The 24,481-nt window shown below is 48.8% G+C and overlaps 9 protein-coding genes across 9 annotated transcripts; 5 read left to right on the plus strand and 4 right to left on the minus strand.

The window, feature by feature from the left end:
* Positions 1–1,878: 1,878 nt before the first annotated feature.
* On the minus strand, positions 1,879–3,081 carry FOBCDRAFT_134932 (uncharacterized protein; the record flags this gene model as incomplete). Its single annotated transcript, XM_059607926.1, has 2 exons — positions 1,879–2,630; positions 2,685–3,081. 2 exons carry the CDS (start codon positions 3,079–3,081, stop codon positions 1,879–1,881), a joined length of 1,149 nt encoding a protein of 382 aa, XP_059465003.1.
* A 559-nt stretch (positions 3,082–3,640) lies between these two features.
* FOBCDRAFT_320057 (uncharacterized protein) lies at positions 3,641–7,520 on the minus strand (the record flags this gene model as incomplete). The annotated part of the gene is made up of 10 exons (XM_031185243.3): positions 3,641–4,381; positions 4,430–4,542; positions 4,596–5,063; positions 5,116–5,464; positions 5,518–5,915; positions 5,966–6,206; positions 6,262–6,803; positions 6,854–7,122; positions 7,184–7,257; positions 7,309–7,520. 10 exons carry the CDS (start codon positions 7,518–7,520, stop codon positions 3,763–3,765), a joined length of 3,285 nt encoding a protein of 1,094 aa, XP_031040885.2. The 3' UTR covers positions 3,641–3,762.
* Positions 7,521–10,077: 2,557 nt separating this feature from the next.
* Positions 10,078–11,218, plus strand: FOBCDRAFT_224698 (D-isomer specific 2-hydroxyacid dehydrogenase). The gene has a single exon (XM_031185245.3). It carries the CDS (start codon positions 10,128–10,130, stop codon positions 11,184–11,186), a length of 1,059 nt encoding a protein of 352 aa, XP_031040887.2. The 5' UTR covers positions 10,078–10,127; the 3' UTR covers positions 11,187–11,218.
* A 661-nt stretch (positions 11,219–11,879) lies between these two features.
* Positions 11,880–12,734, minus strand: FOBCDRAFT_135796 (uncharacterized protein; the record flags this gene model as incomplete). Its single annotated transcript, XM_031185246.2, has 1 exon — positions 11,880–12,734. One exon carries the CDS (start codon positions 12,732–12,734, stop codon positions 11,880–11,882), a length of 855 nt encoding a protein of 284 aa, XP_031040888.2.
* A 2,603-nt stretch (positions 12,735–15,337) lies between these two features.
* FOBCDRAFT_133943 (uncharacterized protein) lies at positions 15,338–16,657 on the plus strand (the record flags this gene model as incomplete). The annotated part of the gene is made up of 1 exon (XM_031185247.2): positions 15,338–16,657. The coding sequence occupies one exon, from the start codon at positions 15,338–15,340 to the stop codon at positions 16,655–16,657; it is 1,320 nt and encodes a 439-aa protein (XP_031040889.2).
* A 1,730-nt stretch (positions 16,658–18,387) lies between these two features.
* Positions 18,388–19,398, plus strand: FOBCDRAFT_261397 (cadmium resistance transporter-domain-containing protein; the record flags this gene model as incomplete). Its single annotated transcript, XM_031185248.2, has 2 exons — positions 18,388–19,252; positions 19,310–19,398. 2 exons carry the CDS (start codon positions 18,388–18,390, stop codon positions 19,396–19,398), a joined length of 954 nt encoding a protein of 317 aa, XP_031040890.2.
* Positions 19,399–20,367: 969 nt separating this feature from the next.
* FOBCDRAFT_134706 (trimeric LpxA-like protein) lies at positions 20,368–20,950 on the plus strand (the record flags this gene model as incomplete). Its single annotated transcript, XM_031185249.3, has 2 exons — positions 20,368–20,582; positions 20,632–20,950. 2 exons carry the CDS (start codon positions 20,368–20,370, stop codon positions 20,948–20,950), a joined length of 534 nt encoding a protein of 177 aa, XP_031040891.3.
* On the minus strand, positions 20,642–21,828 carry FOBCDRAFT_320060 (uncharacterized protein). Its single transcript, XM_031185250.3, has one exon. It carries the CDS (start codon positions 21,705–21,707, stop codon positions 21,111–21,113), a length of 597 nt encoding a protein of 198 aa, XP_031040892.2. The 5' UTR covers positions 21,708–21,828; the 3' UTR covers positions 20,642–21,110.
* Positions 21,829–22,689: 861 nt separating this feature from the next.
* On the plus strand, positions 22,690–24,351 carry FOBCDRAFT_293942 (uncharacterized protein; the record flags this gene model as incomplete). Its single annotated transcript, XM_031185251.2, has 4 exons — positions 22,690–22,746; positions 22,800–23,333; positions 23,384–23,518; positions 23,581–24,351. The coding sequence occupies 4 exons, from the start codon at positions 22,690–22,692 to the stop codon at positions 24,349–24,351; spliced, it is 1,497 nt and encodes a 498-aa protein (XP_031040893.2).
* Between the last annotated feature and the right edge of the window lie 130 nt (positions 24,352–24,481).

A 24,481-nucleotide genomic window follows, 5' to 3' on the forward strand; every position in this document is an offset into this window, starting at 1 on the left:
TATGGCTATGCACATGAGGACATTGAAGTTGTGAATTGGAGGTTAACTGCACGAGAGTGACAGTGACAGGCGAGGGGAGTTGATGCTCATGCGCTAGGACCAGAAGAGTCGCTTGCCTGCAGATGGGCTTGCGACATGGCCTCAAAGCTCCAAACAAGGGTGAATAGCATGACCGGACGTATTGAAATGATCAGACTTCGCCGACAATAGCGTCAAACCGGCCGCCAAAGAAGAATGCACCACCGTAACTGTAAACACCGGAAATAGCGTCTTGTCCTCGAGCCGTCGAAATCGATGACAGAAATACTTGTACAGACAAAGCCTCATCAATGCCCAATTATTTTCTGCATCTAAAAGGACACTCTTCTCCGTGGAATTCGTTATGGCCGCTCATCAACCCACGTGCATCAACGATTGTCGTTGAGAGCTTAAAAAGAGGCTCTTTTGAACAGGGGGCGGGAGCCAATAAGATGGGTCATAGCTCCACGTGGAGAAGGTCGTTCGCCCAGAGATAACCTCCCCGGATGCCAAGACTGATCAATTACAGGGGTGAATTGTTATCACTGCTTTGCTTGAGACAAGTTTGTGAAGATCCAAAGGTTAACGCGAATAAAGTTATTAAAGTTATTCTTTTCTGCTTCTTGTTATATCCGTATAACGGCGCCGAATACTATGCAGGACTAAAGACGCTTGTGTAGATGTCTCGTCAGTTACTGTGATGGTGATTAATCGCCATTTTGAAATCGCAAAGTCGCATTGATCTTTGACTGTGAGACTAACGAAAGCCAATATCCCACATCGTTCCATCCATTTCAACCCGTCTTTCGCCAAGCTCTCGCCAAGGACCGCGCCACTACTCCTTCTCCTCCCGCTGCAACATGAGCTTCTCATACAAGCACGTTTCCTCCCCGCCAAGTCTGCCGCTGACGATTCTAGAGGCACCGAAGCTTTTTACATCCTGTTCCTCGGTGCATGTGGTTCTTGGCTTTAACAGCGGGAAAGCATCCGGGGTTCTCTTTGCCTGCTGGTTGGTGGTCTGAGCTAATGGTTGGCAGTAAAGATCCAGCACTGGAGATTCCCTCTTGGCTGTTAACCTGCTTTTGTAATTGTGGTTCAGCTTCCTCGGTGATCGCCTTTTATGGTCTGTCTGTTCTAGAAGTATCCCCGTCTTGGCTGGTAGTATTGAGCTCATTGGGGCGAGCTGAGATTTTGGAAAACTCTGCTAGTGTTGGGTTTTGAGAGGACGGCGAACTTTCTTGGTGGAATTCAGAGGCTTGGCTGTCTAGGCAATCTGCATATTCCAACCAGTTTGCCTGAGTAGTTGTTGAGGCGAGATCTACCTTGGAGGGGACTGATCAAAGTTGCCCAAGTATCATTCTCTCTTCACATTCTTGCTTTGGCTTAGATCTTACTACTCGTTTATCGCCGGGAATCGCCTTCGAGATCTTTGATTAGGTTGAGAGTATGTCAAACAGGACAATTTTGCATTCTGAGCGTGCCAGAAAAGAACCTGTGGCGGTTACGGTTGACAGGAATTTGTTTCAATGTCTTTGCCTGGCAATAGTCTGACCATTACCGACATGATGATGACCAAACGATTTCACTAGGGCACTCCTTACTGACTATTGCCTTACCCCCAAAAACAGAAGTGATGTAGCATTTGTCTCACTTGACTGCTTGGCTCAGCATGCTCACAGAGCATGTACAAGTATTCTGTCCTACATTAGCGACTCCCAACGATCAAGAACTGCCAGTGGCAGCTTATGAAAAATATTCAGATTGCTTGAAACTAGCCTTTTTAAATACATTGAAGTTCCTTTGCCATTTCTTCTTATTTCCAGTCTAGCCACTTGATAGCAGGCTTTCGTTTTCAGTCCCTCACTTGTTTTCAAACCGCCACTCGAGATTCATATTCTCGTTCATTTTCACCAATGTATCCCGAACCATTTTCCACGTTGTTGCCACCTGCTCTACCCAAAGATCATCGCCTTTTTCGGGAGGTCTTACCTCAATCCAACCGTACTGTGACTGCTCAGCAGCTATCGGTTCACCTGACCGATTTATCCACAGTCGAGCAATGAAATCAGGATAGCTACGCCGGAACGATATTCTGTGATAGTCCTTCATACAAGGTTGAACCTCTGCCCACGATAAAGGCCTAAATTCAATCTTCTTCGTCTCAGTCCAGTATCTGAAACCAGGCCATTTCCCTCCCTGGGACATGTTGCCTCGACTGTATCCATGGAAGCCAATCCTGGGTACATCTCGCTGAGATGCGCCTCTGATAAGATCTCTAGGATCACTTAGATTGTCGACCATTGTTGTGAACTTCCAGGGAATACCAGTATCAGACGGAAGCCGCATAGAAGCAACATTGTTGAAACTACCATGTTCTTGCCAGGGATCGCGTCTTGCGATCCCCCAAAGGTTATTGGGAGGCCGCCAGCTAATGGTATTGGGCCCATATTGCTGAAAGCCCTCAATATGCCAGCTCCTCTCACAGGCATCTATGAGCAAGGTAAACGCCTTGAGCATTGGGGTGCGAGAACATATAGGTGACGAGTATTCAAATGGCATCTGGGCGTACGTCTGTTCCCCATTCTCCGGTAGAACTTTACCTGTTTGAAGTCCTGTAGTTATGTCAATACCCCTAGCCAGTTTTGATCCAAACGCAGGGGACAAACCTGGAGCTCCTCTTGAGAGGGGAGGCCCTAAGAGCCGGCAAACGAAGCGCCGGATAGGAAGATCTGCTTGCTGAGAGGATTCTAGCCCTTGCTCTTGGGGTAGTTCAGATACCCCAAACATAGGAAAACTTGGCTCATTTACCACGAATGCGTCGTGTAGAGGGTCAAGTCGAAATACTTCTTGTCCATGTGAACATGCCACGAGGTAACGAATTCGATTGCATATTACCTTGATTTCCGGACATGAATCACGAATTCGTCTCAGTTCTTTATCATCTTCAAGTGTAAAGCGATCGGCCATGCTCGTTCCAATGGGTGTTATGACCGAGGGAATAGCAAGTCTAATGATCTTTATCTTGAGCTCGACAGGCAATCGTTCGAAAGGGAAAGGATCCATTGCTTGGGTTATAGGATATATTTGCCGACAGTTCAACCACAAGATAAAGCGTAGAGAGAAAGAAAAGAGATACAGGTTGAGAAGAGAGGTTAAAGAAAAGGGAGATACCTTTCCTTCCTTTATACCTAATTTTAAAGTTTATGTCTGAAAGAGTATTGAAAAGTTTGGTGTTACTGACAATGTGTCCGAGATCTGCTTTTCGAAACATTAAGTAGGTTCATAAATACTCTTATGCTATAGGAGGTCCGTCCAAGTGGTATGAAGTCTAAACAGTGAGCTACATGTGTTATTTGCAGTTGGGATCCGTGACTAAGGTTTCAAATCACCACACAGAACTTAGCTACACAAGCTTTGGTGACTTGAAGTCTAACAAAAAACCTAAATTCTCAAGGCCTATTACAGAAAGCTACCAATTAGTCCACTTCTATAGCACCAAGGGTATTATTGTTGACGTCATCAAGTTAACTAAGTTCTCTGTGGTGATATAAGCTCTCAGTCACCCAATTTCCACAACAAGTCACGGTGAATGCTCAGAAACTGTCACGTGAATACATCACAGTTAGGAATAACGAATACATATGCGCTACTTGTGCGTCTATCTAAGGTCGTACCCAAAGAGTAACAGCCCTAATCTAGAGTGCCCGCGCTGAGGCCAGGAACAGGCCAAAGGCGACACATCTCTTACCAAGCCAACTTGGCTAATATTCCATGAGGCCATCTCCGGACACAAAACTTGCGACCTTCATCTAACAAAAGCTGGAAAATACCAAAAGCAAAAGGAAGAAACCAGTGTTCAACAGGGACAGGCGTCGTTCCCAGAACAGGCTGCAGAGGCGGGATGTACAGCCAGAAGATAGCCATAGCAAGCGAAAAGATAATAGCAGGGAACAGGTACCAGTTCTGCGTGTTCGGGTTGAACAGAGGAGGATGCTGGAAGATGCTCAGCCGACGAGTTCTAGTCGCCATCAGATTGAACCACTGCATCACAACAAGGTTAACAAAGTAGATAGAGGAAGCCTCGTTGGTCTTGGCCAGGTAGTAATCTGGATCAATACCAGCAGGAAGCTTTCCGAAGCTGAACCACAGCTCGCTGAAGGGGATGCCTTGACGCTGGAGATACCAGAATGCCATGGCGAAGGAGGCGACTGTTTGGAGGACACCGTTGACTCCGTATGCCTGAAGGATGAGCTGCCAGTTGACTAGGCGGTCCTTCTTGATGTTGCGAGGGGGGCGAGTTAGGACATCGGCTTCAGGCTTTTCGTAGGATAGCATTGTCGCGGCGGCGCAGTCGGTGAAGCAGCTAGCTCAAGTTAGTAAGTGTTGGGCTACAAGCAGCAGGGATACTTACCAGATGATGATCATAAGGAATGAAGACAGAGCTTGGGGCAGGCCAAAGGCTACAAAAGCCATGACGGGCCAGAACTCTGAGAAAGAGCCGGCAGGCAAGAGGTATGAGATGACCTAGGATCAATTTCAGTCTGTGATCCTTTACATAGAGCACATCCAAGACATACCTTCTTGAGATTGTCAAACACAACCCGACCATACTGCACAGCAATAATGATAGATGAGAAAGTATCCAGCAGAACCATATCCGCCGCCTCCATAGCAATATCCGAGCCACTACCCATCGAGATACCAACATCAGCAGCCCTAAGCGATGGAGCATCATTGACTCCATCGCCCGTCATGGCCACAACATTGCCTTTCTGGAACTCACGAACGATTCGAAGCTTCTGTTCCGGCGTTGTTCGTGCAAATACGATCTCCTCATAGTGAGTGAGTGTCTTCCACTGATGTTCATTGAGAGACATGAGCTCTGGACCGCTGAGGACGATGGCACCGAGGTGGGAGATAGGTGAGTCTTTGGTATCGTCGGGGCTGTAGCGCTGGAGGGCTGTGCTGTCATCGACAGTTTGGGAGGTGACGATACCGGCTTCACGGGCGATGGCTAGGGCAGTGAGGGCGAAATCACCAGTGACCTATCGGATCGTCAGTTTATACTACGGGTACATCGTGAGGGGGGTCACGTACCATGGCGATTCGGATACCAGCGCCGCGCAACGTGCTCACGACATGAGGAATGTCATGTCTGAGGGGATCGACGATGGCGACCATTCCAACCAAAGTGAGGCCAGTGTTTGACCCCCGTGTAACTTCATGCTCAAACACACTCGTCTCCCGATTCTTGGGGAGGTCACTGCCCTTCACAATCTTGCGAGCAAGCAACAAACATCGTTTACCTTGTGAAGAGTATGTGTTCTTCAGCTGCTCCACCGTAGCTCGCATAGCCGCGTTAAGAGGGATAGTTTCGCCATGTTCAGAGACATAGTGCGAGCAGCGACCGATAAGAACATCAGGAGCACCTTTGATGGTCAGGAGGCTAGATATTATGGTTAGAAAAGATTCATCTTCAGTCTTTTGGTGACTACTCACATATCGTCTGTGTTGAACGCGGTCTCCTTGCTAAGCGTAGCAGCTACAGCCTCGGCCCTTGTGCAGGAAAAGCAACGAATCATGAACTTGTTCTTACTGTTGAAAGCAAGATCATAGATCTTGTTCCAGCAAGCACGCAGGTAATCGACGCTGCTTGGGTCAACAAACTCGGCGAATCGGAGGACAGCTTGATCAGTCGCATCACCAAAGATCCTTCTGTCAGCCAGCGGAGCATCCTTTGTAGCGGCATCAAACTCAGATGCGTTGCAAAGAGCAGCCAAAGCACGAAGTTGGAGGATCGGGTGGGTAGCAGATTTAGACTGGCCAAACTTTCCGCGAGCGTTCTCGATGGTCATGTTGAGTCCTCCGACTGCGCAGTTAGAGACAGCCATCTTCGCCTGTAACTTGTTAGCGCAGCTCAGACATAAAGTTTGAGCGGGAAACTTACTGTGGTAAGAGTACCGGTCTTGTCAGAACAAATCACGGAAACAGATCCAAGTGTCTCCACGGTCTTGAGGGACTTGCAGAGAATCTTGTTCTTCTTCATAAGGTTGGCGGTGATTGTAAGACCAGCGGTGATGGAGATGGGAAGACCTTCGGGGATGAATGCAATGGCGACGCTGACGCAGTTGACGATTAGGGTTGGTACGTTGATGAAGTCGGGATGTTTCTTCTTCAGGAACGCGCCCCTGTTGAAGGATGTCAGTGTTGTAACGGAAGGTTGAGGTGGTGGAGGGGACGTACCAAATGATGCAGACAACAGCGATCATACTTATCATGATACTGGCAATGATGATGACAAAGTAGAGTACTTCCTTCTCAAGCGTCGTCATCTGGACCTTGGGCTCGTTCGTCAAACTCGCGATACGTCCAAACACTGTCCTGTCACCAGTAGCAACTACAATACCAGTACACGAACCGAGTATACAGTGTGTACCTTGCAGGCCAATGTTATGCGTCTCAAGGTAGTTGGTATCAGTATGATCTACAGTACCCGCCACAGGCTTAGACTCTCCAGTAAGAACAGAGCGATCAAACTTGACGTCGGAGGAAGCCTCGATCAAGCGAATATCAGCAGGGAGCTTGTTACCAGCCTTGACCCTGATGACATCGCCTGGGACAATGTCCGCAGCATTGAGGTCAACGAGATGACCATCGCGAATAACATGGCCTTCTTCAGGAAGCATATTCTTGATGGAGGACATGGTACGTGAGGTAGACCAGTCTTGAAACATATTGAAGAGTGCTTGGATGAAGAAAACGGCGAGGAGGACAATGGCGAGTGCCTTTCAAAATTAGCAAGATCAATCAAAACTCAGAGAATGGAGAGACTCACCAGGTTGGCAACAGCAGGAGGATCACCCAATGGCTTCCACGAGACAAAGACGAGAATACAACCCGTAAGCAGAATACTTCCGAAACCGCCAAAGAAGTATAGGAAGATTGTTCTGAACCAGTGCGTTTTGGCGGGAGATGGTGCGTTTCTGCCATATTCGCGCTGTCTCCTCTCAGCTTGTTCGGTCGAAAGGCCAGCGGTGGATGAAGTAGTGAGTCGTTTCTCGACGTCGAAGGGGGCGATGGTATGCCACTCGAGGTCCGTCAAAGCTGTTACACGCATCGTTTTTAGCTCATGTCCACCTAGTAGAATCATGCGAGAATATCTTACCTTTTGTCGTAACGTCCCTCGCCTTGGCTAGTTCAGCTTGTTCTTTACCCTTGGACTCCTCAATGTTGAACGACCTGTTACGCGACTGTGAGTACCTATACCCAGCTTCGGTTTTCCAGACTTACACTGTGCGGTAGGTGACAGGAAGAACAAGCGACGGGTCAGCGCGATTTCTCGAGCCCGCTCTATGAATACTCAACGAATCCCTTGAGCGAGAGCGAGACCGCCTACGAGAGCGCCGTTCACCATGACGCGAAACCCGAACGGCTTCATCGTCATCGTTCCAGTGAATGCGCTCACCGAAAATAGCGGCGTCCTTTTTCTCGTCTTCAATCATGTCGAAGGTGAGAGGACAGGTAACCAAGTGAGAAGAGATGAGATGTCAGAGGCAGTAACAGAGTAGAAAAGAATGGTAAAACGGCAGGAGAAGCTGGGAGAATGCGAGCCTTGATATTTGTTTTGGCATGTGGATAGCAGAATAATCGCTCATCATTTCCAGGACAGTTCACGTTAAGCGACTCGTAGAGGCTGGCTGAAGTATTTCGTATAAGTGAGTCCATAATAAAGGTACAATCCTCAGATCATAGCTCAGCTCCGCCTTTAATTCCACGTTCAAAGCAGGATTAGTGACTTTTCTCTTTTCTCGGTCCCTTTTCTCCACAGGGCCTGAATCAAGAGGCGTAGGGAACTTAGAAGCCGGTGTCGATAAACGAGAGGGATGTGGAGGCCGTTTAGCGTCCGCCCTCCTCAGTGTCATGATATTAGATTAGCCCTGGGAGTGTACCAATACTGTGGTTGAGATATCACCAACTTGGTGTTTCATGCGTACACGATTGGCCATTCTAGGGCATGTGGTTGGTCACCATGTGCACTGCCTCGATGGCAATAAGCAAGCTGGTTACGCTTAAACGAGTAATCCTTGAGCTATGACGCGAAGGAATCGTGGGGAGTCTTAGAACTGTCTTAGTTCCTCGTGCACGGTCTAACTCGATATGCAGGGTACGAGTGAGGGAATATCAAGACACGATAACATTGGACGAAATCCTTAGCTGAGGAGGCGCAGCGTCGATCGTTCTAGGTAATCCGGTTCGGCATGTCCCTGAACTGGGCAAGCTGTCGCGTATGCAAGCTCAGTCTAACTAATGCAGCAAAGGCACAATGTGATCAATGCACTCCCACTGACAGAATTAAGCACTGACATCCAAAGAGCTAAGAGAAAACAAGCCTTTTCTTTCCGAGCAAGTGGGTGTATGGGTTGCAGCAAATGTAACATGATCCAGGTTTTGTCAACGGACCCCTCCCTCTAGCCGGAATCTGGCAGCTCGCTAGCAGTGAGGAAACAAAGCCTGGATGAAATGAGGTATCCGAGATGAGGCACTAGCGACGGGCGCAGCTGCCAGCCCACTCACGTTTAGATGCAGGTTATCAAGAGGCTCGATTTACGACGTCTTGGCTGCGAGAGACAAGCTTTTTAGCGCCGGGTCCTAGCGTTCAGGATCCCCGCCAGTGCAACGCTGTTACAGTCGTTTCGCAAGCCACTCGATGTTGTACGAGAGATTACTTCTTAATATGTCATATCATTCTTAAAGAATGATCGCGAGATTTAAACCGGACACTTGGTTTGCTAACCGGGTACATTAGTGAACGGGAACACATGTAATCCTGTGGCAAAGCGCGATTAACTTCTCGATGAACCAGGGCAAAGCAGCGCGTCAATGCAAACTCCCTGGGGTGTTTTGGAAACTCTCATTTCTTGCTCCATTCACAAGCCCTGAGAAAAAGGTCATCTGGCACAAACAAAGAGGGGAGTTCCGCCGTTGGTGGAGGATGAGGGATTTATCTTAGTCGTGGGTTTCTTTACGAGCGATGCCAGGTACCGTCTTGTCATTTCTGAGCCTTGAGAATAGGGCTGTAGACTACCCCAGTACAAGGCGCTGTTAGCTCGCGTGGGCCAGTATTTAATCCACGACCCATCGCGCTATCCAGATTCAGGGTGTCAGATTCGACTGGCGGCCTCCAGCCAGCTCCATTTTGCGCAGAAATTACAGACAAAGACCACTTCTGGCGAGTCTTCTTTTACAAATCTCAATGATCGAGAGCGTAATATTCATGTAATGCGAGTTTTTTTGGAAGGCAATGAGGTTGTAAGACCAGGCAACACAATCTCCAAGCGAGGCTGTGAATTTTTTGGGGGGTCACCACGTCAAGTCTTGAGGGAAGGTCGGTGAAGAATCACGCGCAGTGTCTAAGCATAACCCGATGCAGTGTTAGCTGAGTCTTTTCGAAACAGCCCTGGGATAGGACCTTTGAACCGCAATATTGCCAACCGATCGTCCAAAGTACATGTGCGATTAAGTGGTTACTCGGTAATTTACTCACTTCCTGGCAGGTCCTGGCAGGTCTAGGGTAATGCGTTCCGAGACTCCAATACAGAAACCTCTCATCCGGCTTCTGTTCTTTCCTTTTTTATTTAATACTGGAGTAAAATTGTATTGATTCTTTCTTCATGTGTTGTGCATCTAGATTATTGACTTTTCCCTACCAGCATCAATCGTTCTATCAGCAAGGTGTTGCATTCAGTGTCAGGTTATTCGCATGCTGCCGTATCCGTACAATGGGCTTCATTATCGATAAGCCATATCTTATCGTCCAAATACCATGCGTGACGTCACATCATAACGCCCAATTTCTCCATCACCAGCTTCACATGATGAGAATACAAAAGGTGCACTCTCGCCCTCATCGTTTCCATTGAACACTGCCACCCCGCGGGATTTGGGGTCCGTTGAAGATCTAACCAATCCCAACCCTCAATTGCTCGCTAGATCACCCCCAAAACTCCTCCCTCCCCCACGGCGGGGCTCCTCCGGCCTCGGCTTCAACGTAAAAGACAAGCTGTGATTGGCCTCATTGTTACAAAAACGGCCTTCTTTCCGATGTCATCATGTTGCCCATCATGCGCTCATCTCCACGCATCGGCATCCGTACATATACCTCCCACTCCCTGCAAACTCCTCTCTCACGTAGATTCATCTCATACACTTACAAACTGCCCGCCATGAAGCTCCTCTACCCAACATCCCTCAAACTCGACGTCCAGAGCCTCGAGGGCTTCTCCGTCGACCTCTTCCCCTACGACGTAAAGAAGACCATCCCCGAAGAGCACGTTGATGCCGAGATCCTCGTCACCTGGACAAACACACCCGAGAACCTAAAAGACGCCGCAAAGCGCCTCACAAAGCTCCAATGGATCCAATCCCTCGCCGCTGGGCCAAATGATGTTCTGGGTGCTGGTTTTGACGCCTCCAAGATTAAAATCACAACGGGCTCGGGACTGCACGATCACACTGTCGCTGAGCATGCGCTGGGTCTGCTGCTCAACGCCGCGCGCCGCTTCTACGAGATGCGCGATTATCAACTCCAGGGAAAATGGCCCGGCCATTTGGGCGGTCCTCAGCCCGATAGACCCAAGAACGCATTCACTACACTGCGCGATGCTCGTGTTCTCATCTGGGGCTTCGGCAATATTGCAAAGACCCTCACCCCGCAGCTCATCGGCCTCGGCGCCGACGTTCGGGGCATTGCGCGCCGAAAGGGCGTCCGCAACGGAATTGAAGTCTACAGCGAAGACGATCTCGACACACTCCTCCCCGAGACTGACGCGCTCGTCATGATTCTCCCTGGCTCTGACTCCACGCGCCATGTTCTCAACGCTCAGCGCCTGAAGCAATTGCCCAACCACGCGTGGGTCGTCAACGTGGGGCGCGGTACATCTGTTGATGAGGATGCTCTTGTTGATGCGCTTGAGAAGGGAGAGATTGGCGGTGCGGCGCTGGATGTGTTTGAGACTGAGCCGCTTCCTGAGCCGAGTAGGATCTGGAAGGCTCCTAATACTATTGTGTCGCCGCATGCGGCTGGTGGAAGACCTCAGGGTGCGGAGGGGCTTATCGCTGATAACCTAAGACGGTTTAGGGCGAAGCAGGAGTTGAAGAACCTCATTTAAAATAGAACAGAGAATAAAATTAAATACTTCAAGTCAGTCATGATCAGTTTAGAGTGAAATTATGGTGATCGGAGCTTGCATTCTGCAGACAAAGCCTAAGGTCCAATTGATGAAGGCATTCGCGATAAAGCTGCGACCCACTTTTTCGCCATGATGAAGCAATTCGCAGGCACTCCTTCCGTTGACTGGACATCTCTCAACGAAACACCATAAGCTAAATGGGACTCACAGATTATCCCTTGCTATAAGAAACTATCTCAGGTCTGACTGGTAGTGTAAACAAGTTCTAAACGAGGCTTTACCATAGCTTAGAGTCGAAAAGTTGGCTGGAGATGAGTGAGAGAAAAGAAGATCAGTCAAAGTAGCCTAGCTCTAATCGCAATGAGATGGCTTGAAGTCTGATAATACTAAAGTAAGTCAAGGATATATCACGTCAAAGTGAAAAGCAGAGAGGATTGAGTGATCGGCCGATCTATTGACTATAGAAAAAGAAACTAAAGCAAACTGCAAGTCCGAACAAAACGAATGTCTAGTACAAGTTCAAATCCCCATCCAGATATCCTAAGCTGAGATACCGTGCTCCCCTATTACTTTTCGTGCTGTGTCAAACCCAGCCCAAGCTGCAACCATCCAAAGCTGAAACTCGATCATCCTCCAGTGTTCCTCATGGCAGTGTCAGTGAGGAGTTGTCACTTAGTTGTTCTTCTGCTCGTTGTTGCCAGCGTTGTTGGCATTGGCGGCGGCGTTGTTGTTGTTGGCCTTTGCAGAAGTCTTGGCCTTCTCACCAGTCTGAGCCTGATCCTTGCCATCATTCTTGCTCTCAGTCTTGGTGCCGCTCTTGTCATCAGCCTGCTCCTCAGAAGGAGCCTGTCCACGGGGCTCATCATGAGTAGGAGCAGTAGTAGGAACCTTAGCCGCAGGACATCCCTTAGCAAAGACATAAAGCTCATCATCACGACGAGGAATCTTGGAGGGAGCAACCTTGTACAGCTTGCACACAGGCGCAGAGGCATCGGCAGGAAGACCAAACAGGAAACTCTGGCAAGACGCCTGAGCATCACAAGCATCCTGGCACTTCTCCGCCGTCTTAACACTAGGCGTAGCAAAAGGCTGAATCTTGCTGTTACTGGCCCCAGAAGGCGCAGTGTTGCAGACAAGATCCCGCGCAGCCTTGCTCTTCACCTCACCGCGCGGCTTATCCTGCGTAGGCTTGGTGTTGGGCACAGCCTTGTCAGAGCACGCCTTGTCAAAGACATACAGGTTGTTTCCCTGGTTAGGGACCTGGGCAGCAGGGACGGAGTAGAGCTTGCAGGTGGGAGCCTTGGCATTAGCGGGAAGGCCGAAGATGAAGCTCTTGCAGGAGGAGTCGGCGGCGCAGAGCTTCTGGCAGGCCTGGGCGGTGGAGGCGGCTGGGGAGGATAGGGGTTGGATTTTGGCGGAGGGAGTGGCGGAGGGCGCGATGTTGCATTGCTGAGAGCGGGTGTCGAAGGGGTGGGCGAGGATGGCGGTGGCCATTGAGGCGGTGAGCATGGCGATGGTGGTCTTCATGATGAAAGTGGTTGAACTTGAAAGTTGAAGTTGAAGTTGATGTGAGTAGTTGGAAAGAGTGTTGAGAGAGTGTGAAGATGTTTGATTGAAGTGATTGTGTTGGTGAGTGAAAGGTCAGTCTTTGTCGAGATTTCATGATTCCTTTATACCTGTTGAGTCCATCATATTCAAGGATCTCATAGACAGCATTGTTCCGCAACTCTTCATGACCGCGTCAGCTATTTCCGTAACGACGTGAAGATCAGACGCTTTGGCCTGCTGGAGTTGGCAGCATCGCAGTCTCGATGGCCATGCAAATTGAGGCTGGAGCCAGGTCCACATCATGCATGTAAACAGTGCCTTTGCTGATGGTCCCGAGCTTACGTGCCTCATTATGAGTTCAGTCGAGGTAAATCTTCTAGAGTTACATGGCACAGAAAGTATGATCTTTGTTGGTTAGTCAGTAGCAGTCTATTGATTCACAGCATGACGTGTTCTATGTGATAGTCACAATGCTATGTCTGCCGTCAACTCCATTCGATCAAGAATCTCGTCAATCATTAGTGGTCATGCTTCCATTCGCTGGACGGAAAGTTCCGTCGTTCATTACGCCTGGGAAGAAATGATCGCTGGTTATTTGCCAGCATTGGGCCGATCCCCCACATACCGTTGAAACAAATCATAGTTCCTTTCCGTCGGAACCCAGGAGGCTGGAAGAAGTCTGTAGGTTTGCGCTAAAAGCTTGTTCGTGGGTTAGAGGCTTGCAGTAGCTGCTGATGAATCGTGGCTGAGGCTCTGCTGAGGCTCTGCACAAGGGATTATTCGAGTTGTGAATAGAACTTAGCTATTATTCACGGTCCAATCATTATTTTGTTCACAATAATTCTTACTGACTTTTTCAATCACTTTACAACACTTGAGTTCACATCGATAGCTAGGCATTGTTGTGTAGACAGTATGCCCAGTCAGTACCAACCTTGATCCTGTTCACCATACAGTTCATATTTCGTGAACATCTAACATTAATCAACAGCTCCCGGGTAGTTTTCAATTGGTCTTTGGATATTATTCTTCTTGTATTAAGTGGCTGTGCATCGCCTTTTCTTCGATCCACTCATCATGAAACGGCCAGCGTCCAAACTACTGCATACAGTGCGCCCCAGAAAACGTTTCGACTAAGCCCGCATAAATATCCACGTCATTGGAACCAAAGCTCAACAACCTGGTCCGATCTGCGGACAATGACACCTACAGTTACTATTCTTACTCTTACCAACAGGGGGGAGGGGTCTTGATTGGACCATGATATCAGCGAGCAGGCCTGTCAACGGTCATAGCTGTGTTGTGTCTCTCCCGCGGATCATCCCACTTCCCGCTCCGACATTAGCTTCAGTGACAAGCTTTCGGATATAAATGGATATCGGCACTTTTCACCAATAGAGGTTCTTGTATTGTATTCGGATGAAACGGAAGAAGCATTTTGCCGAGCTGACTTTTTTGATGTTCTGTCGGGAGAAATGGATATGGATGGCAAGCAGCAGGGGTTGAGTACGAAGGCCTCAATATTGAGGCTAAGAGTGGCTGAAGGTTTCAAAAATCGACTTTACCATTTATTTTGAAGTAGCTCAGAAAAGAGCTTACGAATTTGAAGAGTGGCAGTAGTGGAAGCTGAGTGAAGCTGCGTATGGCAGAGTAGAAGCTTGCATGAATCTGAATCAATAGTTCCGTAACAGAGCCCATGATGATTCCACAATGTGTTTGAGAATCGGGAAGAATGGCTGTCGGGCGTGTAGGTAAGAAAGCTCATACGTGCATCTTCGCCGACGAAATGACCAATTTCGGGATCGAGACCAACCTCCGGATGGATGATGAGACGATCGAAAGAGCCCCTTCGGAGCTACTCGAGAGTAGTACCAGCCGATACTGGATCTCCCGGAAGTCAAACCAAGAGGATTATCTAGCTGAGTGAAGAAGATAAGGACAAGTAACTTCGTAGATGTCTTCGAACACAAGAGTAATCTATCACGAAGAGCGGGTTGTACAAGATCGAATTGCATACCTCACCTTTTCCCATCACGCCAGGGGAGAGCTAGCTGTCTCTCAAGCCCACGAGATCTCAATTGAGAATGAAAGTCGGGTCTCCAAGGGCGTAGCGCAAATTAGACATCCTCCTGTTTCCCGGCATGACCTCCGGGATGATACCAACAGTTCAGCCAGCCACAAGACCTTAACCATCTACACCAAAGCCAGATCATTCAACTCCTTAGCCCGGCTGCGTCAAGAAGATGCTCCTTTCCCACATCACGATCACCAATCTGAAGACTTTTGAGCGTTAGCTCCCAGACTATCGATTTCAGATTCATGCAGACCTGCATGTTGAGGGTCTTTGTACACTGAATAGCGTGACAAACGCGTCACTAGGAAAAGACTCCTCTCAACTGCATTAACAGACTACGCTAAAGGTTTGGATGTTTCGAGGATAAATACTTGAGTTCTCTCCCATCAACTTCAAGTTTTCTCATCACAGCATCAAACACTCTAACAAACACTCTCGTTCATCTTCACCACACTCTTTCAACCACATTCTTTTACTCTTCCCAATCTCTTCAACAGTCTCAGTCACAATGAAGTACTCTCTCACCCTCCTTTCCCTCTCCATGGCCTCCGCCATGGCAACCCCCTTTGCCTCTAGCACCCAAAAGTGCAACATCGCTCCCAGCGCCTCTTCCAACCGCAAGGTTCAACCTTACCATACCGGCAAAGCTGACACCGCCATCGACTGCCAGACCTTCTGTGCCTCCGATGACTTCTGCAAGAGCTTTGCCTTTGGTCTCGTCAAGGGTCACTCGCACCCCAGCTGTCTTCTCTTCAAGTTCTCAGCTTCCGAGGTTCCTGCTCGCAAGGATGGTCTTCACGTCTTTGATAAGCAGTGTGCTGCTGATCGGGTACCCACTTCTGCACCTACCACCTCCGAGCCTTGGGGTTCTGTGCCTAAGAAGGTTCTTGTTCGTCGATCTTTGAAGTGTAACTGTGCTGCTTCTGGTTCTGCGAGCGGTGATGTTGAGCCTTTCAAGACTACTACTGCTGCTACTGCCAAGGACTGTCAGGCCCTTGCTGAGGCGGATTCTTCTTGCCAGAGCTTCTTGTATGGTCTTCCTAGCGGATCAAGCACTCCTGTCTGCAAGCTTTACAAGGTTGCTGCTGCCAAGGTTCCTGCTCGTGGCGACACTCTCTTTGTCTTTGACAAGAGCTGCTCTTCTAAGCAGGTTCCTACCACTCCTCCCACCGAGGACGCTCCCCGCGGCCTCATCGGTACTGCCAAGGCTACCAAGGTTCAGAAATCTGCGCCCAAGGTCACCAAGGTTGCTGAGGTGAAGGTTGAGAAGCAGGACAACGACGCTTACAAGGTTTCCAACCCCAAGCCCAAGACTACCAAGGTCCAGAAGCCCAAGGCTAAAGCTACCAAGGTCGTCAAGGTTGAAGACGACAACACTCAGTACGCTCAGGTCGGTGATGACTCTGTCAAGCACCAGGCCAAGGTTACCAAGGTTGAGAACAAGCAGCCCAAGGCCACCAAGGCCGCAAAGGTCGACAACGAGAAGGTCCAGAAGAACCAGGACAAGTCTGGCAAGACTGAGGCTAAGGTCACCAAGGTTGAGAACAAGCAGCCCAAGGCTACCAAGGTCCAGAACAGCAAGCCCCAGGCCACCAAAGTCCAGTACAAGGATGAGACCAAGAACACCAACGACAAGGACAACACCAACGAGAACAAGAACGTCAAGGCCGATAGCCCCAAGACCCTTGCTACCAAGGTCCGCAACAACGAGCACCAAGCCACCAAGGTCCAGGCTGTTGAGCACCAGGCTACCCAGGCCGAGGGCAAGAAGTCTGCTTGCAAAACCACCAAGGGCTCTGCTGCTCAGCCTAAGATCACCCAGGCTTAGAATGCCCTACGCTGAGGAGGAAGTGGCCATGTCAAGGTGGTTCTATTATAGAGCCTTCATTTCCTTCCCGGTTTTCGTCTCTGGGACACCTCTGTCTGTCCGTCGTTTCTGGCTCCTGGAGCGACGACAGGGTCTGCCTCTGTTGACAATCATTTTCCTTTCGTATCTATCTGCTTCATCTTCTGTACTCTTATAATGTTTACATAGATTCGAGCTATATAGTCTTTCAATAACACCCATTTCCTTTTTCTCAGTCAACGCGCGCTTTGATAACAGACTTTGTTCATTATACATTAATTCGGGATGAAGATGCATTTGCATAGTGGGCAGTCGACATGATGTTCCTTGAACCAAGAGTCCAAGCATCTAGTATGGAACACGTGCTCGCATGTCAACCGCCGTACATCTTCCTCATCCACTAGAGTCTCAAGACATACAGCACTTCATAGCAATCACTGTTAGCATGACTCCAGCTTTGTAGCATTTCGACGTACCATATCTCTGCCAGGCTGACTTCTGTTGAGCTCACACTTGATTGCTTTCTAACATCCTTGTACTTGATAGATGGATTCGCTCGGTTTAACGTCTGTAGGTTATGTCGCTCTATCGGCGTTCGCTGTCTTGGTGGCACGCGAATGACGGTCATTCGAGGTTGTCGACGGGTATTACAGCTTCGGAACTTTAACAGGATACTTTGCGGGTTAGCATCAACTCGCAAGCTAGTCAGTGTAACCTACATGATGATGGTCACTATGGCGAGAGTCCCACCGAATAAGAACCAGGGTAGGTGCACGCTCGAAGCCCTATCATCGTAGCTTTCAGTCTCTGAGCCGTCTTTCTGCGCGTATTTCGTAGACCACGGGTTCATCGGACGCCTGGGGCACTTACATCGAGGGCCCTTCACATGCGAGTATTCGCAAAGCTCGACCGCATACACGATCCGAGACTGGTAGACATGCCTCGGTTAAACCAATTTCCGAGTTTTGACTGATTGTCGGATAATCAAGAGCGGATATCAATAGCCAAGCTGTTTCATCAAAACATTGGCATTTGTCTAATGGCTGTTCAGAGCAGAAATAGTATGAACAAGAACAGCAAGACAACAATGATGAAAAAGGGCGAGTATGAAGAGAAAGTTGTTGTTCAAATCATGCTGAATCGATACGGACATTGCCCATCTTTCAAGGGATGCCCAGAATAATATCCAACAGACAAGACCAGCCAAGCACAGTAGCACTCTTTTGCACTGCCACTCTTCCACCCTCGCTAAACCCAACCCGGAAACTAAACACCAGCCAAGAACCCATCACCCAACGTCGTCATCACCCATCAAAACACCCTGAAACATGCTCAAAATAAACGATATGGACCCTGAGATTGTCTCTTGACGCGTACATAGCATTTCGTCTAGAACACGAATTATTGTTTCAGGACATCATTGTGTGCACATCGCGAGGGCTGTTAATATACATATAAAAAACATGACTGGGTTCGTCGTATAAATGTGGATCGCCAAGTTTACTCCTGATGATGCCAAGTCGGCTTTGTTCAAGTTATCCGGTAGTTGCGTACACGCGGTGAACAAATTTTCTCCCTTGAACAATTAACAAATCAGTCACATAGTATCTCATTAAGGTTTAAGCATACTGATCAACTCTAGGGGCTGGCCAACTTTATCTGACACTTCAGCTCTGCCCCTCCCCATCCTTCTCCCTGCATCCCTCATCATCATGGGTCTTGACTTTGGTCAGGCGATTGGCACAGCTTGTGCGACATTCGCCATCACCAACGTTGACGACATTTTTGTTCTCGTCGCGTTCTTCGCCGAGGCTATGACTAGTCGATCGCTCACGCCTGTCAAGATCGCTATCGGACAATATGTCGGGTTTACAGTCATTGTCGCCGTGAGCATGATTGGCTTTGGCGCGTCGCTACTCATTCCTGCCGAACCAATTGGATTTCTCGGTCTGTTGCCAATATTGCTGGGTATGTGGTGGATTCTGAGTTATATCTTTAGCAAGGGTGAGGATGAGGAGGAGTCTCTGGATCAAGAGTTGACAACTACCGATGGGTTCAAGAGTGTCTTCAAGGTCGCTTCCATCACTGTCATGAATGGCGCCGACAATATCAGCACGTATATTCCTCTCTTTGCAGAAGCGAAAGCTGGAGAGCTGGCGATATATATAGTCGTTTACTACATCATGCTTGGCGTATGGTGTTTCGCTGCGTATCTCATCATGCGGCAAAAGCATATTCTACACATTGCTCAGAAATATGCCCGCAGGTTGGTGCCGTTCCTCTATGTTGGTCTCGGAATCTTCATCATTGTCAACTCGGAGTGTTATCCCTGGGCTATTGAGGAGATTGACGATGACATTGCTTCACATCCCGGCAAGATTGTCATGGGAGTAACGACGGCTGGTCTTTTGGCGATCTGCATTAGCGCTATGCTTTGGAGGAAGTTGGGCCAGAGGTCGGAGGAAGTTCTAGTAGATGATGCATCGTCTGCTGTCGATGGTCAACGAGGATCACAGGAAGGAGGACGAGACACGGAACAAGAGGTTGGAGAGCAATCTGAAGTCATCAGAGACGCAGGTAGGCTCAAGACTCTCTTTCTATACTGATACTAGAAGTTGACTGACAGGAAACTAGGCTACAACGATGGTTCTACGAACAAGGCCGGAGCGCAAGTCAATAATGTCCCCGTTGACGTTCCCAGGGAGGGAGGCTCGGCGGTATAAAGACCATTACAGATAAAGAAATGACTCTAGCGGGAAGCAACACCTGGTCTGGCATCAGGTTATTCTTAATAATATTTTCTCCCTTGCGACATCGTCATCTTGCCAAAGACACTACATAACGTCCAATCGGTCGAAGTGCAGGGTGAACAGGGCTTATCAAAGCTACAGTCATGTGCAGATTTTCTGCCGTCAAGTGCATTCGCAGAACGCCCCCCATTCGACGCCATGCCGGTATCCATGATCGATAGTTCTATCTTCAATTTCGGCCCGCTTGCCCATGGTTTAGACTTCCTTTGAAGGGCTCTCTGTTTCAGATGTCAATGCAAACACGGCGACAAAGGTTGCAAGTCCTAGACGTCACGTCGACGCTTATCTATTGTCAACATACAGTTCGACGCAAGCAATTATATCGATAAATCACCTCTAGAGTTGGGGATAGTAGGGGTCTAGATTCGGGCACCTCGCAGGCATGTTACTCGCCGATCAGCCGAGTTCGTCATCCCCTGGCGACATGGACGAATCAGAATTAATACTGACATGTCGTTGGACAGAGTTGTCACTTTGAATCACCAGACTATACTGAAACAATAAAGAAGCTTTGAGGCCCGATTGATAGTGTGCGACACTACGTCCGTCGATCTATCGCCTTTCAGGCTGAATCATGACATAATATCCCGTGCTTACACCGCTTTTCATCCCATTCTTTCGACCCCAAATTCTCAATGCGCCACGGAAACCAACAGTCAACTTTTCCGACATATCAGAATCTCATTTATTAGATACAAAGATGGCTGCATCAAGTAAGAATCTGGAACGTATCGCTGAACTCCGACAGAGTGAGGTGCCGGTCCCATGGTGTGACGAGTTTGAGAAAATGATAAGCGGCATGAAGTTAGTTTCGCCAACTTCCCCAAGAAAACTATCTAACTTGGGGCATATAGCTTTAACACAGGCAATTCGCAGGAAATGATGGTTTACAAATTAGCTACAAAAAAGAAAGTGCTCTCTTTCAACGATGAGAGTATTCCTGACGGTAGCACCCTCGCATCATTAAAATCAAGACGTATGGAGGTAGCAAAAGAGATGTTTGGAAAACTAGGCCAAGACGTCACCATCGAGCCCCCCTTCTTTCTCCTCTGGGGCTGCAACATATTCATCGGAAACGGCGTCTACATGAACCGAGAGTAAGCCTCACAACCTCCACAAGAGCCCATCTTGCTCAGAACTACGCAGGGTATCAATCCACGACAACGCCCTTGTTACTATAGGAGACGGTGTACTCATAGGTCCCGGAGTTTGTATCTGTCCAGGTACTCACGCCGCGGATATGCACAGCAGAAGAGAAGCGCAGGGTACATCGTTTGCGCTGCCGATTCGTTTAGAGGCGGATTGTTGGATAGGGGCTCGAGCTACGATCTTACCGGGTGTTACTATAGGGAGAGGAGCGACTGTTGCGGCAGGGGCGGTTGTTATCAAGGATGTTGAGGCGGAGACGTTGGTGGGAGGAGTTCCGGCGAGGTTTATTCGGAGTTTGAAGAGTGCGTCGACATGAGAGCCGATGGCATTGGCAGGTTTCCTTTCAAGGCTCAGGCTGTCGCTTACACGAGGACATGTCAAAACAAACCGATCGCATTGATATCACTAATCCTGTGTTGGCTTGACCCAAACGCCATGCTTATCTGCATCAATCTTCATCAACTCATGTACTAGGCCTATGCACCCGCCACCGCACCCGCAACCTCCCCAACAACCTCATCAATGATCTTCTTCAACTCCTTCGACACCACCGCCGAAAACAACACCATAACCACAAAGAACTCATCCCCCTGCACATAAACACTAACCTCCTTCTCCCCAAACCTCGTCCAGCCCGCACTCCCATACTTGGCCACCTTACTCCCATTCTGATCATACAACTCGAACCCCGTGCCAGTCATCTGATTAACCTTCCACTTGAACTTGCCCATGTGTGTATGAAACCCCCAACTCCCTGTCATGCTGCTGTTCTTGATCACCATTGGTTGGTTAAACACCGACACGTCGATGCGTGATGTGCTGAGATGCATTGTCGCTGATGCTATTATGTTTTCGGGGGCGGCTGGGCCGCGGTGCATTAGGAGGGTTGAGCTGCTGGGACGTTTGTAGATTGTGTACAGGGGAGGAGATTCTTTTGGTGCGTTGGAGGGGAGGATGAAGAGAAGGTTGTCATCTTGGGGGTGTGGACGGATGGTGAATACTTGGGAACCATTGGAAGAGGAGCCTTGGGGGCTGGATGATCCGTATAAGACTTTATTGAGTAGTTTCTCCATGAGGACGACTGTTAAGGTGATGATTGGTTTGTATTGACTGTTATCCTTTTTGCTGGGGGAGCTGAACAGGCCAAGAAGGTCGGTGAGGGATCCATTGTCAATTTATGTCTGTCTTGCCAAGTGATGTCAAAAGTATAAGCCATGTCATATCCCGTAAAGGTAAATATGCTGCGACGGAGGTTGTAATCAGCATGTTAGTGCACAGCCCTGTTGGTGGCAAGGGAGGCTGATTGGTCAGTTCGCTCAGGCGGTTTTACGTGCATTAAATTCCGACGCGGAACTGAGACAAATGACGACGGGTTCCGCTGTCAACAAAGGTGCTTTCTGTGATGGAATCTTTGCAGACGCACTTCTGATTCTTTATTTAGCCTCCATTCAAGGGGTGTAGCTGTTAAATCAATCCTTGTAAGGCCCGTTGTCACGTAGCAAACAACGTTCCCTTAAGATTGCGACTTGATCCAGCAATTACTCTCAGCCTATCAAGAGTTCCGGACAGCATATAGTAGTGAGAGGCGTCAGATCTTCACTGCAGCTCATCGTACAAGGCTGAGCAAGTCTGTCAGAAGCGCTGATCTCGGGATAATAAAGGCCTGTATGCCTTGGATCAACAACCCTCAACCATCTAATTCGTCAAAGCAAAAGTTAGACTCATTAAATTTCGGACAGAACGAACAAATCATGTACAAATACTTTAATCTCGCTCAATTGCTTCCTTTTTTAAAACATGCCAATCTCGTGGCTCATCCCTATCCCCATCCCCCACTATTCCAAATCAGGTAAAATGGCGCGCTCCGTCATCGTCCAAGTGGAGACCAAAACATGTGAGATCCATTTCCAAGGCTGAGTCCAAGCTTACATCTCGACCTCCCCAACGAGTCTGCGGGGCCTTTAACTATCTCGGGATTCCAGCCCATTCTACAATTCAAGGAAGCCTCATCTCAATCTTATCTCTTTTGGGTGAGATATACCGCTCTGACGAACAATGCCTGGCGTTCCATCTTACAAGGGCTGCGATGCTTGTCGGAAGCAGAAGAAAAAGGTAAGTTAGTGCGACATTGAGGTTGGAGAAGTTTTGAGTTAATGAGGGGATAGTGTGATAAAGCTCAGCCAAAATGCGCGAGGTGTGAAAGGCTTGATATTCCGTGCATCAACGTTGGGAAACAGCGCTACAAGTTCAAAGTCCAGACCCTCGAACAAGGAGACAGTATAAGCGTCCAAAGCATCGACACAGAAGATGACACAACAAGTTCAAGTTCCCGATCTTCAAAATCGCCTATTTCTTTCACTCAAGCGTTAATCAAAGTTCCTTACAACAAAACAACCATGGTCACTCAAACGCTTGTCTCACGGTTAGAGATTACAGATCTTCGATATGACATTACGTGTTACGGAGACTTTCTTCGGCATATTCCTGCGCGGTTGGGGAGGAATGAAGCTCTTGATGCATCGGCTGATGCGTTAGCTACTACGTTTTCGACATTGCATCGACCGCAGGGGTATCAGACTGTTGATGCGCTTACGAAGTATGTTAAAGCGATAAGTTCGTTGAGATTATGCTTGGAGGATCCTGCGAAGGCAAGGATGCCTGAGACTATGTGCTCGGTGTATCTGATTATGATCTGTCAGGTAAGTGAATCAGAATCTGGTTTCAATAGTGACTATATTGACAGTTTCAGGGCTGGTTGGGAAGAGATGATGATCCAACGACGAGTCACGGCCAAGGTCTGGCATATCTTCTTAAAGCAGCGGCGCGAGAGAACTGGAAAGCCGGTTTCGAAACAGACATGCTCTTGACGTTCTGCGTCCCAGTCGTACGTCCCCATTGAACCCATCTAGCCTGCATACCAGAAAGTCTCATCACTAACCTCCTCAGATCATAGAAAGCATCTCAAACCCCAAGGTCAGACTAGAAAAGTGGTTCTGGGACATGCTGGACAACTTCAAAAAGAACAATCCCCCTTCAACACCTGAAAGCGCAAAAGCACAGCAAGACGGCCAAGATGCAGGCGGAATCCCCAGTCTTTCTATCCGAAACCTAGGTCGACTCCCAGACTTCATAAACGACCCTGAACTCCACCGCATGGAAATAACATGCGCATACCACAGACTTTGCCGCGACCTACGCAAACTCTCCGAAATCGTCAAAGCCGTAACATGGGCGCCCGGTTTCTCCCCAACGCCCATGCAACTCCGCCTCTCACGCTCCTACAACTCGGCCTACTCCGTCCTCCTAACCGTCCTCGTAATAATCGGCCAACTAATGCAAGCCTTTGATCCGTACAACCTCGCTCTCGTTGGAGAAGCAGCACTATGTTCATCAGAGGTAGTATCCCTCGCGCACCGAATAAGTCAGTACAGACCACTGGGAGCAAGCCATGTTCCGTTGACGCTGGCTATCGCATGGGCTGCTACGGATGAGCCGGGGATGAAGAGGCAGTTGGAGGAGACGTTGGAGGAGTATCAGCAGGACTGGACTGTGACGCAGTGGATGAAGGTTGGGTACTGGTGGACGGATAAGTTCGCGGAGTTGAGGGGGAGGTTGGCGCCGAGGGTTTCGCAGGAGGAGGAGGAGATGTTGATTAGGAGGGGGGAGGGAGTGGAGCTTAAGGGGCAGCAACCTGCTGATGAATGTTGTGTTATGTAGAAGTTGACGAGGGCTACCTAATGGGTATGTAAAGCTGGAGGAAAGCAGGCTCTTTCTCCTCTACGATTATAAGAATGTTAAAGTCCTTCATGTCATGCCTGCGGTATAATGTCACCTGACTGATCGTCAA

Source organism: Fusarium oxysporum, chromosome V (genome assembly GCF_013085055.1).
Source record: "Fusarium oxysporum Fo47 chromosome V, complete sequence".
NCBI lineage: Eukaryota > Fungi > Ascomycota > Sordariomycetes > Hypocreales > Nectriaceae > Fusarium > Fusarium oxysporum.